This window comes from Melozone crissalis, unplaced genomic scaffold (assembly GCF_028551555.1).
Source record: "Melozone crissalis strain CALT ecotype California unplaced genomic scaffold, PUWL_Pcris_2 ptg000018l_1, whole genome shotgun sequence".
Lineage (NCBI taxonomy): Eukaryota > Metazoa > Chordata > Aves > Passeriformes > Passerellidae > Melozone > Melozone crissalis.
The window spans coordinates 31,778,606-31,794,276 of record NW_026535796.1 but is presented as its reverse complement, the minus strand read 5'-3'; the positions used below and the strand labels follow the sequence as shown (position 1 = coordinate 31,794,276).

General features: G+C 39.2%; 1 protein-coding gene across 4 annotated transcripts in view; it reads right to left on the bottom strand.

The window, feature by feature from the left end:
• The window catches only part of PRORP (protein only RNase P catalytic subunit), a 39,401-nt gene that overhangs the window by 1,086 nt on the left and 22,644 nt on the right, over nt 1-15,671 (bottom strand). For 3 of the 4 annotated variants that reach the window (XM_054275699.1, XM_054275702.1, XM_054275700.1), the window contains 2 exons: nt 1,895-2,043; nt 1,075-1,270 (listed from right to left, as the gene is read on the bottom strand). In XM_054275699.1, coding sequence (XP_054131674.1) covers nt 1,075-1,270; nt 1,895-2,043 — 345 coding nt within the window. Of the gene's footprint in view, nt 1-1,074; nt 1,322-1,894; nt 2,044-15,671 lie in introns of those variants that run through there. The other variant, XM_054275701.1, reaches the window with a different exon arrangement.

Below are 15,671 nucleotides of genomic sequence, written 5' to 3'. Positions count from 1 at the left end.
GGTTCCCAGGACATACTATCACTCTATATGTATAGTCTTGGAAGTCTACTTTACTGTGGTAGCTTCCAGAAAAACTTAGAAGACAGCTATGGCTGGGAATATCAATCACCCAAATCTCTTGTATAGGAATTAAGATTTGAAAATTAGTAGTCCCTTTGTACAAGAGAAAGAAACAGCTAAAGCTGTGTTAGCTTAGCTCAGGTGACCCACCATTCATTATTTGGCTTCATAAGAAGGAATGTATGTATGGCAACAAAGAATGAAAGGCTGTCATTCTTACAAACTGCTATCTCTGTTTGTAATCATGAATGTTATTTTACAATTTTAACCAGCAAAGGAAGAAAATTAATCTGCATAGCTGCAGTATTCCTTTAAGCAGGCAGTAACAATACAGACAGAGCAGATAACAAAAGAACTGCATGTGGAATGTCACATGATGGATTTTTCCCTAGAAAAATCTTAACAGCTGCATTCCTGTTACTGCACTGTTCACAAGGATACATATCTTGCTAGACAAAAGTAGTATTCTGCCAAAACATGACATTCCTGCAGTTTCTGTAGCTGAATACTAACTATAAACCTGACTGTTATGGGCTTTCCCTCATGAAACTTTACACCTACGTTAGGTTACTATTACAGTGAATACTGAAATGCCTGTATTTTCCAGCTTCTTTAAAATAAAGATGAAAGAAACTCTGTAATTGGAAGTACGATATTTTATAATAGTGCTGCAGAGGAGAACATGGGATTTCAAAGTGTAAAATAAATTAAAACATTGGCACTCAGGTTTTACTGAGGCCAGTAATGGTTTCCAGCACTGGAAATATTTGTATACATAAACTTTTATTTCCATTTTAAACATTTAGGCAGCATTTCTTGGCTCTCTTACAGTTTTCTGGTTTGTGGCATGCTTTGTGAATCCAGTGGGTTTTCAGTTAACATGGGAGTTTTGAGTGCACTGCTACAAATCCATTTCTTAGGCTTCAACATGATATTTCGGCTTCTAGGGTTTGAAATAATGTATCTTCAATGAATATGCTCTGTGTGTTTTCTGACTGCAGTGGGAAAACTTACCAAGAAATTGATGCTCCTTCCTGGTGCAGCAGGGAAGAACACAATCTGGTGGCCACGCTGCCACTTGCGGAACAGGTGGCGTGTCACGCTGTCGGACAGACAGGCCTTGTGGTCCCGCAGGAAGTCTCTGCTGACGAACCGGCAGTGCTTGCCCGAGCGGAGAGTGGCATACAGCAAGAAGGGGTCATCTTCAGAGCTTCACAAAACAAATGGAAAGGACAGACATCATTCACAAGGCAGTGAGTGCCTGCAGGAAGTGATTCAAATGCTGATCAAGATTTATTCATCAGCAACACTGAAAATTCCCACCACTACTCTAGTTCCCTGTAAAATAAAAAATGGTTTACCGCAGGGCACCAAAAGCTTGAGTGCAATAAAAATTAATCACGTGCTACTTAGAGCACTTTTTCCCTCTTCTCACAATCTGATAATAGAACAATATAATCTCCTGCCACAAAGTTTAACAATACTGTGCTGTGTAGAACAAAACTGCTAAAACTCAACAGTGTACCCCCACACAGCAGCAGACCACAACTGCACACTGATGCTACCAGAAATTCTGTAGTTCAGGGCACTGTGCTCTTGGCAGTGGTTTTATCAGTCATAAATCCTAATAAACCATACAGCTGTCAATATGATTCTAAGTGATGAAAGTCTTCCCAGTGTAACTTTTTATGTACTTTTAAAGCAAGTGTAGCAAGGGATATGTGTCTTTCACAGACACAGATAAAGATACTAGTAATGGTACTAAAAGCTGGAGAAAAATGTACATCAATCAGGCATTGGTCTCTATTTTTTTGAGCTGTTTTCTTCAACTTACATATTTTCAGCAAAGAAGAAGTCTGCCTTACTCTGCATCTCTTTCATAATTTCTCTTTTCCAATTTGAAGAGTTTGTCAGCATATGTTTGCGGCCCAGCACAAGCAACCGGGCATTCTCCTTTGCCAGGCAGTTGATGGCATCAAACAGCTGCAGAAAACAAAGCAAACCCAAAGATTTTCTTAGCTGTAAAAACTGAGTGACATGGAATACTTTCATGTGTCTCACCTAGAGGGACTTCTAGACTACTCTCATTTCACACAGTTCTTAACTGCAATGTGAATTAAGCAGATAAGTAATTAAATTCCCTAATCACAAAGGAAAAAAGACACAACAAATCAATTCATTGAAGGAAGCTGCTCAACCACACAGCAAATACAGTGCTTTCACACAGCTCTTGCAGTTCAAATGACATGAACGACCTCGGGCAGAGCTGTATGGAGATGTCAGAATTTCCAAGTCAGGCGAGGGAATGAATCACGCTGGATTTACGTGATACCCACGGCGATCACGAAGCCCTGAGCACACCGCCTCTCCAGCCCCACCTGCTGGAGCTGGAGACCTCCCCGGCCCTGCGGGGAGGAGGCAGGACATGGAAATCCGTGACCTCGGGACTAAGGCTTTATGAAAACCACATCCAGACCAGCCGCCCGCCTGTGAACCAACACAGCGGTGGTAAACTCAGAGGGACTTTCAGCGTCGCTCAGGGCTGTGCCTGTTCTGCATGAAGTGCCTCTCAGGACAGGCACTTGTGCCTGGGACTTTCCCTCCCTGCTTCACCCAGACTGAGCTCAGGGAGGGCAAAGGTTCTGCCTTTCAGCATCCACGTTATTGCCGTGGACTGCTCACAAAACAGTGGCATTTCAGTTTGACCCAGAAAGACAGAAGAATTGTTTCTTGAGATTCATGCATCTATTGTATTTGAAAGACTAGGACAGTATGCTCAACGACCAGGGAAAGGTATTTTCTAATTTTTACCTGCATTTGTTACCACTATTTGCCAACATACAATCTCCTGATCATTCTTTAATCATTCCTGCTTTTCTAGCTACTTCCCTCTTCCTTGTTACTTCTTCTCCCTTTAATACCTTCAATTGGCCTTCTCTTTCTCTTACTCTTTACCCTCCTTTCCTCCTATTTGTGATCCTTCTCATTTTTTGTTATAATTTGCTTTTGATTCAGGGGCTAGAAAAAATTATTCATGTAACTTTTGTGTGCCATTTTACAATATATTTAGTTTCATCTACCTGCAAGTACCAGCCCTATAACTACTTCTGTTGTGTCAGATCTATATCACAACTACACACGAGCTCACGGATCCAACAAAAGACTTTTGTAGGGCTGAGCACAACCCAGCAGACAGACTTGAGTCAAGGGTTCAATGACTGATGGGAACACATCGCTGGAGGAGGTAAGACGGGAAATGTGGGACTGCCCTTCACAGGAAAGGACCTGCAGATGGCTCAAATGAAACATGCCATGAATCTGGATCTGAGATCTGGGAGAGGAAGCCAGAAGATTTTCAACATTAATTTTAACTGTTGAGCTGTAAGTTGCTGTTGCCAGTATTGATTCTGAGGGACTAAAGGCTCTGTTTTCATACAGACACAGGACCTTGGTGCTAATGAAAAGCACAAACACCTAACAGTACCTATTGGAACTGACTTCCTGCTTCCAGGAGATCACACTGGATATTGGCTACACATGTGTACAATCTACTTTTCCCTGGTTAAAACAAACAAAACATAATGTGAGCAGGAAAAGGCCAAATGCAATAACTTCTCATGCACTGAACCAGTCCTGCAAATAGCTGGATTCAAATACCAAAGGAGAATTAAGCTGGTTAATCTGAGTTCATTAAAGATAATTAAAGTTAGGAATGTAACTACTGCATCCACATTTCTGCACATTTTCATGTACAGAAGTCAACAGTGAAGAAATAATAACAATGAGTAACTTTAGCAAACACTTAAAAATTCCAAATGAAAATATTTTTTCTTTTTGCCTAACATTTTGCTACATTAAGGAAAGGTTAGCAAAAAATCATGTGAAAAAAAATAAGATAAAAACCAGCAGCTCCACATACAGACTGGTCAATAGTAGCTATTCCCAAGTATTCTTGGATTCAGCTCCTGTAGGTCTTTCTTTCTGGAGGTTGTAACTAGTGGTACTTTGTACCTGTTAGTCATGTGGACTTTCTTGTCCTACATATTTTTAGCATATGAGGTTTCCTAGAGTGAAGTGCTTCTGGGAGAAAGTTGAGAGGTTGGTATAAATTAGCTACAGCAATGGAAAAATTCAAAGGCTTAAAATGTAGTGAAATTAAAGGGAGTCAGTACTTCAAAATTTTGAAACTGCTGCTTACATAACAACCCACTGCCCCTCCTCTACTTAACACACCTTACTTACACAACTAAAATACAAAAGATACAAATTACTTTTGTTTTCATAAGATAAAGATAATTTTGTTCTGCCCAAGTTCACTAAAGAGCCTTTTCTCTCATTTTAAGCTTGGGCATTTAATGGGGGCAGTGTACAAGGAGTCACAGAACTTACATGGGGGGTTTCCTAAGTGTGCCTACTCCCACACCTGGCTGCTTCTCAAGAAAGGAAGATGTGAGACACACTAACACTTGTTTCAGTCACACAGGAAAGTAACTGCACATCATGGTGTTAATACAAAAACAGCAGTAGTGATCTCTCATTTAAAAAGTCAAGGGTATTTTATTAATCTAGTATCTCCAGAAGTTGCATGAGTGTACAATGGAGCACAAGGAAGACAGGTTAATTACTCTAACTCATACCAGGAACTATGAGCAGAGAAGGATACAGATTTCCTAAGACTTCACTGCCAGTCCCTTTCTGATCACCAGATCACACTGCACCATGTGTCCCCAGTTTCAAAGCTTACCTTGAGGTAGCTTTCTCATGAGGTACTACTGGTAGATTCCCACTTGTGCAATGGGAAATCCCTACACACTGCTGCTGGGAGGCACACCATTCAGTGATTCAGCAAAAGGTGACTCACCCATTTACGCACAGAGCATGAAGAAGTAAGTAACCACCAAAAATATTTAAATCACATTTTTTATGAATAAATCATGTTTGACATTGCTTAAACATTTGGGTTCACTAAGTGCCATTTAAAAGCAAAACTCACCTACAGGTCATCTGCTAATAAGAGCAACAAACTGCTCTATTACTGCTCTTTTCACCTATTGTTAGTGCTGTCTCCCATCCAACCAAAGCCATAAAAATGCACAAGAAACCCCAACACAGACCACAGGTTCAGAGCTGCTATTGCTGTACTGTCAGGCAGGGCTGGCCATGATCACTGTCTCCAAAGTTTAGTCAGCAATTGGAGCCAGTCAAAAAAGGTGATTGTCCCACTTTACTTTTCACTAGTGTGGCCTCACCTTGAGTCCTGGGTACAGTTTTGGCTGCCACAATATTAAAAAAAATATTAAGCTGTTAGAGAGCATCCAAAAGAGAGCAATGAAGATGGTGGGCTGGAGGTGAAGCTACATGAGCAGCACGGAGGTCACTTGGTCTGTTCAGCCTGGAGGAGACAGAGAGGAGCCCTCACTGCAGCTACAGCTTCCATGGGAGAGGGGGAAGTGGAGGGGCAGACACTGATCTCTTTGGTGACCAGTGACAGGACCCAAGGAATGGCCTGAAACTGGGTAAGGGAGGTTAAGACTGGACATTGGGAAAAGCTTCTTCACCCAGAGGGTGGTTGAGCACTGGAACAGGCTCCCCACGGAAGTGGTCATAGCACCAAGCCTGACAGAGTCCAAAAAGCATTTGGGCTACACTGTCAGAGACAAGGTGCAGTTCTTGGGGTGTCCTGCACCGGGCCAGGAGTTGGGACTTCGATGATCCTTGTAGGTCCCTTCCAACTCAGGGCATTCTATGACTCTATGAATGAATTCCTGTCATGACTACATTTATTTGACTTAAGAGTTTCACCATTTTTGGTCACTTTTTCCATACTGTAGATCAAGAAAATAAGCTCAATAAAAAGCTGTTTACTTCAGTCCCACATACAGGAGAGAGACACGATGAGAAGCCAGAGATTTCTGCCCCAGCCAGCTACTCAAGGAAGGCATGTGTGCTGCTTGCAAGAAAGGCTGGACTTTCTCACTGAGCCTGGTAATTTCACCAATCCACATTCAAGATCATTACCACAGCACCAAACACAAATGCTTCTTATATTCTCTACATCATTATGGACGACACAGTGTAAATTAGTCTCAAGTCCTCTTAACTCAATACAGGGGCAGTATACATGCTTCTTGATTTCTCTGGAGTTTATCTGTCCCTTACTAGCATGGGCATAGCTACTTCAAAGGGAAAGCAGTGAAGGATGAATAAGTAACAGTCACAGAGATTAATCAGCCTGATTTACTTTCTGCTCTTTAGACAGTCAGCAGGTAACTCCTGGGAATTATCCCTTACAACACCAAGGATCTCTGCAATACTGCAGAAACAATATTGTAGGGAATATTTGTGTCCTGTGTCACAGTAAGAGTATTGAAATTGATGTAACACATCATCATGCAAAACTCTCCCAGTGACAGCTCTTCACACATCAGTGATGGCTATCACACAATGTTTAACATGTTTTAACCTGTCTGCATTGACTCTGCACCTGGAATTGACTTATCCTCTCTTGACACATTCACTAGAGATATGTCTTAACTCCCTATCACAATTCATTAAAATTTGCAGTTCACTTTTAGATGTTAGCTTTTACTCTGAACAGTCAGCACTATTAATCAAAGGCAGATTATTGATTGAGCACGAAAATTAAACCACAGAAGCAGATTCTCAAGTTGATTTAATATAGATTGAGGATGGTACAGTAGCCTCAATTTGCTCAGATGAGGCAATTCCCAACTACAGCTGTGCTACTTGCAGAGTAGTCTGTATTCAGAGACTGAAGATGCTTTTGCAGCCAGGTGCAAACTGACTGGTACCAAGTGTGTACCAAGACACCTGGTGCTCCTGCACAATCCAGTGTTCCCACTGCCTGGAGGACTTGGCTCAGTTGTAACACTGGCTGAATGTAAACACATTACTTTCAGGTCAAACTGACTAGAGCAATACTCCATGGACTGTGACCAAGCTAATGAACCATCTTGAATCCTGAGTAGTGGGGAGAATGAACCAAAGTAACTGCAAATATATTCAGGTCAGATACAGAAGCAATAGCACAATTTATATTTTTCTGTATTCATGATACCCTGGCTGTTATGCCAGTAATGGGGATATCTTTAATTACAATTCCATTTGAATTCAATTGAAAATGCAATTTGCTCAAGACAATCCCTGAAACAATTCTGAATGCAGGAGTAACATGTTTGTAAATAGTCCCTGACACTGCATTTTGCTATATTATAAACTGTAGGCAAAGTTTCCGATTTCAAACAATCTTGAAGAGCCACCCCTGTCTTTTACTCTACTCAGAGAACATCACAATACAAACCAAAACTGTGTAAATCAATCTCAGATTTGGTAGGAGTTTTATGAATTTCTCCTGTGCAGATAGGGCGGGATAGGTGCCTATCCTTCCCAGCAGAGCCATATAAAAAAGAAGGCTTTGAAATAGGTATTTTCTATTTAATTACAGTCATATTCTGCTCAGTCTTATTCCCAAAAGGCACAAGAAGTAATCTGATGGACAGTGAAGCAGTATTTCCTAAGAGAATTAACAGAATCACAGTGGGATGCATGCAGAGAGTGAAGACATATACACACAACTTTAACATGGAATTAAAGTGTGTGTATGATATGATGGATGGGGAGGTAGGCAGGGGATCATCATGTGGAAGAGCCATTGGATTTTTGGAATCTGGCATTTTAGAAAGGACTGTCATCTTAAAAAGATCTCAGCCACTATGTCAGACCTTACACCTGAGAAACCTTTTAGTGTGAATATTCTTGCTCACACTTTTTGAATGTCTCTGCTTTTGAATGGTAATATTTTTAACATCATGATGTACAGACAAATGAAGTTCATCCACAAATAAAAAAAGAAAAATGGGTAGTGACAATAGTTAGCATGCTGTTAAATGAATAATGCAAAGAGCTCTAGAAATGATGATTAAGAAGATATGGACATTTGAGGAATTGCTGAATTTCACAGTACAAGTTGCAAAAGAGAAGAACAAGTAATTTTTTCTGACTCTTACAATTCAAGAAATAAACAAATATTCTTCAGTTGAATACTGAAGAAGTTGAATACTGCATTTTTGGAAGTTGAATACTGCAAGTTACTTCAGTGCCAGTGAAGTTTCTAAATCCAAAAGTTTTGTTAAGCAACTACAATACCTTTTTCTTTCCCAATCACTGACTGAAAAAGGTAATGTTGATTTAAATGTACAAGCAGACCCTTTGATGCTGTGTCAGCAATTATGAAGTAGGAATAATGACGGAAGAGAAGGGTGAATCTGAAATCCAAAGCAGCATTTCTCTGGGGTAGCGAGTGGGAAATGTCCAATTCACCATTAACTACAGCCCAGTGCTAACAACTAACTTTTTATATTTTAATTAAAATTTAACTTTTTCTGTTGCAGTTGTGGGTTGGCACTAAAGCATTTTTGTTTATAAATTTGAATTTTCTGAATGTCTTCCTTTCTAGAGTCATGTAAAAGGACAAAGGTATTTGTCATTTTCTGATCTTTGAGATATTTTTTCTCCATAGCTGATTAACACTGTATATACTTTTACCTCTCCTTTTGCTCATCTTCTTTCTTGTAAAAAAGAATAAATACCAAGATCTTGACAATACATAAGGGGCAGCTTATGTGGATTTGATTTTACCCAGATATCTCCTGAGAGACGACTATTTTGTACCAAAACCTGAAGATTTACAAAATATTAAAAGGTCTTAACCCCCCCACACCAAGGAGAGGAGTTAGGTGATACTGCCTACCAGCGATTATACAAAAGTAGGAAAAGAAACATGTAAAACCTGAAAGTGTTCCCTTTGCATTTCCACATATCTATACTATCCTTTGTTCCCATCCTTGAATTCTTTCTGCTTGCACTGCTGTTTCTTTTACAGTATTTTCTTACTGATCACTACACATTGTTTCATTGCACCAATATTACACATACATCATCTCTATATTCTTGAAGAAGAAAGTCAAATAAAAATGAAAAGCTATGAGGTTTTACTTATTCTTGCGTAAGATTCAGATGTGGAACTTTACCTGTCAGAGCCACTGACTGTAAATGGAATAATTTTCCCAACTGAAGTCACAGCTTCAGGGGTCTGCCTTCTTTCACTGGAAATGCAGTGTTTGCAATGACATTGGTACTCTTGCTTTTCTACAATTATCAGAACAGTGTACACAAAGACTTTAAGGAAATAAGGGAGTTTCTCCCAGCATGTTTCATTTTAGAAACAATGTTAAAATGTAGCCATAGGAAATGAACTAGAAACAATGTAGATGTTTAAAGGAACGTTTGTAAGCCCAATGGAGCTGTGCCAGTTTTAAGATTTTCAGCGTGGGTCAGAAGCTGTATTTAAGTGCTGAAAATCCAAAATGTGAGCAGCATCTCTGGGTGGCGGTGGTGGCAGTGGTAATGGGATGTTGCAAAAATGAAAGCACAAGCTTGACTGATCCTTTCCATAGATAGGAAATAACTCGGGGCAGGACTGAAATGGCTTTGTCAGACTGAAACTGACAGTTTAAAAGGTACTAACACTGCAGCTCTCACCACTGTCCTATGCACATGTCTGTACAGAGTGACAGATCTTGTCTGATGCTAAGTGTTTTCCCCATGTCCTAAAGTCCCAGACAATACTTTTGTCCTTTGAGGAAAGTCCTGCAGCAGCTGGGGACATCGCTGTTACAGCAGGCACAGGCATGATGCTGTTATGGTATATTAAACCTGTGCTTCTGCAGAGACATCCCACATTTTAATAAACTTGACAGCTCCAGAAACACTGTAACATAAGGACTATTTCTAAGCTCACAGGACAACAGACATCCAGGTAGAATGACATGATAACCAAGGAAACATCAGTAAACTGACAAGTTGCAGTTGCAAAAAAGCATCAGAGTACAACATGCAGCAAATATTTATAACACAATTTTCACACTATCTTTCTGCTGTTTCTCAGTATTATTTTCCAGTTTCCTGCTGCTGATTATTATACAGAGGTTACCTTCAAAACTTCTATACACCTTTGAAAACAATTGTTTCAATAAGAACCTTTGCAGCTCTTAGCACATAAATACATTAACAAACACTACTGAAATGAGTGGTGATTTCTCTGTGAAGGTCAGAAAGAGGAAAATGTTCTTTAATATGAAAGAGAACATATAAAATGTTATTCTTCAACACTACAAAAATCAGCAGAAGCAAACTAAAGCACAAAGGTCTGAGATGGAGGAGCAGCTGCGTGGTCAGAGTCAGACCTATCTGTCCTGGGCCAACCACGAAAGCAAGGCTTTCAGCAAGGAGGAACCCAGGAGGGAATCTGTTTAATATTGCTGAGAGCATAACTGGTATTTAGCAGACTGGAAAAACCCCAGGGGACGTTCACATCCATCAGCACACCTTGCACTGCCAGTACCATGAGAGAGAAATTCAACTGTCTCAGCTGGATCAAGGCTTACCCTGGCAAGAAACTCACTGTTCCTACAAAACCAACAAAAATCTGATGCAGTGTAATGCAGCTGATGTAAAATGAGGGTCAGCATTATTTATCTTACACAGCCATTAATTTTGATCATTGCAGACTCATGCCATTTTACTACTAGTAGCACTGCCAGCAGTGTCCATGCCTGGACATCCTAGGCAGTGAAGTCTGTGAAAGCCCACCATGATAGCTAAAATTCACAAGATCTAATTTTTGTACTTTGATGCTTTTCATGTAAGTATATTGGCAGCAGTCTGCAATACTCAATAGCTAGACACTGGGCAGGTCACTGTTTTATCTGAAGCATTTTTTGTTAACTTTAAAGATACAGCAATTTGACAAATAGATGATATTGTCAGCTCCCATAAATTAATTATAGATTATCCTTGACATTTGTCAAAAGGCTTGGCCTCCTAGGAACAACGAATTATATGAAAAACTTTGTGTACTTATCCATTTTTTCCCCTTGTCAAGAGAAACAAGCTTGTGAATATGAAAATATGAAAGGCTTGGGCAACAGAAGCCAAGTAGGAACCACTCCCAAGCCCCAGCCCTATTTCATAAAAGGATCTATTTTTCAAAGCAACTTTTAGCTTGGGGACACAGAATTACAGTTTCCAGAATTGCAGTTTTCATCTATGTGACTATATCAGGCAGCACTTTTGAGGAATTATGTTGCATCTTGCCCTCTTTTGTCCATTTCCATGGAAAAGATGCAGATACCCAGCTAACAACTCTGGAGCATCCCCCCAGAACTGAACATCAGTGCTCAAGTTCAAAACAGAACTATAATTTCAGAAGTGTTTTGTTTACCAAATTTATCAGATGGCAAATGGTTAAAATTGTGTTTTATTACTGGTTATGTTAAGGTTATGTTAATTAGGCTGGTAGACTAAATAGGCTTGTGGAAATGAGAGTGGGTGGGATGACAAAAAAGAAATCCCTAACCTATAGCATTCAAATTTCTGAAAGCCCATTTGGGAATGCCCATTCAATGGAAAGTTAAGAGATTTCACTCTTAAAGGCATGATATGCAGATACATACATATAAACTAGAAGTGAAAATGTCAAAACCCTCCAATTCTTTAGGACACTTCCTCTCCCTATTGAGATGTATGGCCATTCCCCACCAACAGATTTACACAGCTCAGTGCAGTGTTTTACAGGGACATGGAGGATGTGACTTCTGATGATGAAAGCAGAGTAGTGACATTAATGATGGACGAGCCCAGGGTAACTGCTCCTCACAGGGAGCATGGCAAAACACCACCAAATCACCTCACTAGGACTGTCTGGTGCTGCTCTATGATTACTTGCAACCCTCTTACTACTACTTCATTTTATTTATCCAAATGTGTGACAACTTAGGGCTGTGGTGGAAGAAAACTCCTATCAACCAAACAATCAATCAATCAAGTAGTAGTACAGGCAGTAGTCAAGAAACAGGTATTCCAGTGTCCTTTTCTTAAGCTTGCACTGAGTGTAGAAGCTCAAACTCCAGAGAACCACAGCTTTAACAAACACCTGCATCATACTTCTTTTTTTTTAGTGTATAGTGTAAGCACTATCTGGTTTACCAAAGTATCACAGAATTAGGAAATAAAAAAGGAGAGAAGGCACCAACAAGATCAGTATTACCACACTGGTAAACCACATAAGTCAGGAAAAATTAATGAATAACAACTACTTCAGAAGCAGTGGAACTGAACAGGCTTTTAGCTGCTGTTAGAGAGCTTAAGGCACACACTGTACACAGCTTGCTCAGACATGTCAACTGGACTCCTTAAAAGCTCAAGAGTCAAAAATTCAAAATATTAGAGGCAGAAGAAATATTACTGCCAACTCACTGCTTCCTTTTTGCCAAGCATAGAAGCGAGCAGGTAAGTGGATAAATGCTGGACAATAAGGACAGGCAAAATCATCACTAATATTTTCTGATTTATCTAAGAGGTAAGTTGGTATTAACCATGTGACAAGCACAGGTTCAGTTTTAACAGTCACTACAGGAAGCACTGTGCAATGAGAGGACAATACAGCAGCTGGAAATGGTAGAAACTATTCAAAAAAATTAGAAGAAGGAATTAATTCTTCATTAAACTGGTTGGAAATAGAGTACCTAATGATTACATAATTTTGACAACCTCTTTAGCTTTTGACTCACTATAATTCAATGCATATATCCAGCTAGAACTGTGAAAAGAACTATTCAGATCATTAAAGAACTGACCAATGAATAACAAATCAGGAAGAAACAGCATCACAAGCTAGCATCTCTGGGTGGAAAGGAAAAATCAGTAGATGCATGTAAAGATTAGCAGTAAATATGTAAAATACTTGAAATAGAGAATTTCTCATTAAGAAAAAGGTTTCCTAACAATGATATGGGGCAAATAACTACAATGCCAGAGATAAAATATTCCAAATGATTTTAAAATGTAATTTTGGGGCATCATATTTAGGAAATAATAACAGTATTATTACTATTATCTTCTACAGAATAGAAGATTTGAATGTTTGCCTTATGGAGATCTACAGAAAAATGAGAACACCAACACAAATTATGCCTTAAAAGGTTGTTCCTTCATCTAATGGTTTTAAGATCTTCAGTTAGGCATTTTTCTTGAAGGATGGGAGTGAAGATTTCTATTGTACAAGAGTTACTTTGTGAAGAACAGCAGCAGCAAAGGTAGCCATAGTCATCTTACTATGTCCCTGGTACTGGTGCTCTTACTGCATCACTCCTGTTCCTCACATGATACCTAGCAACAACACTGTTTCAAGTCTCAGCATGTACAATACCAGTTTAATGGCACAGCTCTGGTAGCAGTCCTCAGAGAAGAGACAGATACCTGAATGAGATCTCCTCCTTATATTAGCACAAGTGAACATATGAGTTTAATCTCATTTGATCTAATTTAGATTAACACCACAGATAAAGGCATAAGCCTGAATTAGCATGGGGACTATTTTATTTTGACCCTAAGGTTTTTTGCCTTGCCTCGTTTCCCCTCCCTTATTTGGAAGAACTGCACAAATGTACCCTGAAACAAAATAAGTAAAAAGTAGAATAGGCATAGCCTCTTCCCTTTTATGTCTGTATCTGATGTACAAAATCAATACCAGCAAAAGGTGAGGTCTACATTAAGAAGTGTTTGATACAGAATGTCACCTCTAATGGGCAATGGTATTTTGAGTAAGAAGAGCTCTTACCATTTTTCAGAAATTGTTTGAAACAGGAATTCTTGTGAATTGGTTTCAAGCAAGAATACTGCCAGCACGATTGTCATCCCTAGAATGGAATTTTAATTCTGGTGAAATCAGTCTCCTAGATTCAAATAGGAGTTCCTATTTCCATGTTCCAGACAACACAAAACAATCAGTTTATGAAGAGATTTAGATTAAAAGCTGTTTACAATTGTACTTGATTTTCTATGAGTCTAGATTAAAAAAATAAAATTACTTTAACCGCAGTTTTAAACTTCATTGCAGGTTATAATAATTTAATAATCTCAATTTAAGTATATTTACTTATACATAAATGTCTCTTCCAATCCTGCTTTACAAATAGAATGTAACTAGAGAAAAAACAACAAATGTAGCTTAATGGAATGTTAGATCATTAAACATCATGTCAATATGTGAAGATCCTTTGGAATAACATACTGTTCAAAAAACTAGGCTTTCACAGCTTCATAGATAATTCCAAATGGACTTTAGGCTTTTGTACCTTTTCACTTTCAGATAACACAACTTTCAAATATGTTTTCTTTCCTACTTTTACTAGAAATAGCTTATTAAATGTGAAAGTCAAGTGTGTACCAAAATTGGTAGCTTTTCAAGTACACAAATAAACCCAGGTGTACATGAATGAACACAATCATCGTCCTGAGGATTACCTATGCTGCTTTTAAGATGACAGTGAAACCAGCACTTCTCACATTCAAATCAAATATTTGTTCTCACAGAGGACTGGACTATAGTAACTCAGCCTTTACATTTTCTGGCCTGCTTCCCATAGCCTCTCACTACTATGGAGATTTTTCATATGAAAATCACTTCTAAAGAAGCAGTTCAGTTCCCCAAAGATCAGGTTTCCAATTTGGAGGCCCAGCACACCTCTTACTGCCACACTAACAATTCATGATTATGTGAAGCAGTTGAGCTGCCCAGAGAAAAGCCCCATCTTGAGGTTTCTAAGGGACAAAGTGAAAACAGCAAGATAGAAACTCATCCAGTTCAGAAGACATGTTCATTTGATTTTATCATCCAGATTTTAGACTTCTCTACAACATACAACAACCAACCTGTTTGCCAGTTACTAAGTTCACTGGGACATGAATCATCAAGGCAGGTTCACTCTGCCCTGCTGAATTTCAAGTTTATATTCCTAGTGATTAGAAGAATCTTATTATGAAAGATGTGATGCAAATTCACTTGGTAAAAAAAGATATGATTGGTGCTTGGGTGCTCCTGTACTACCATTAACTTTTGATTTCTATTATCACCAAATACAAAGGTAAAAATCATAAACACCAGATGGAAACCAATAGAGATAATTAATTTAGCCACATGGGTTTTTATTAATCTTATAGACAGAAACAAATGCTGCAAATAGTAACAGGAGGCAACACCAAGAAGAATCTGACTCTGAGAGAAGGTAACAGGCAGAACCTGTCAAATTGTCTGATAGTCAGATTTCTTTAACTTGATCAATTTCTGCTGCTCTATTCTCACCAGGAAATGGAAAACTAGAGCAGAAACCTCTGAAAAGAAAAATAATTGTTTACAGCCAATTGATGAGGCATTTACTCAGGGAATCCTGTCAGCTTCCCCTCTCCCATTTCACAACGTTGGAAATTTAAAAGTTTTGAGAAAGTTTTCCCTGTATTCACAAGTCTGACCTTGTGTTTCCCTTCTTAAGATGTCCCACCTACCCCCTACTCTCCTGTGGCAGTGCTGCAGAGGCAGTGAGGGACAGTGCTATGGGAAGAGCCAGAGTTGGTGGCTCAAGGTGTGTGGGCAACACAGGCATTTCCTGGGTGGAAGCATCCATGCCAACCAACTGCAGGATACTTCTGGAACCTCTGACACCCTGATGTCCAATACATCTGCACTTACAGTG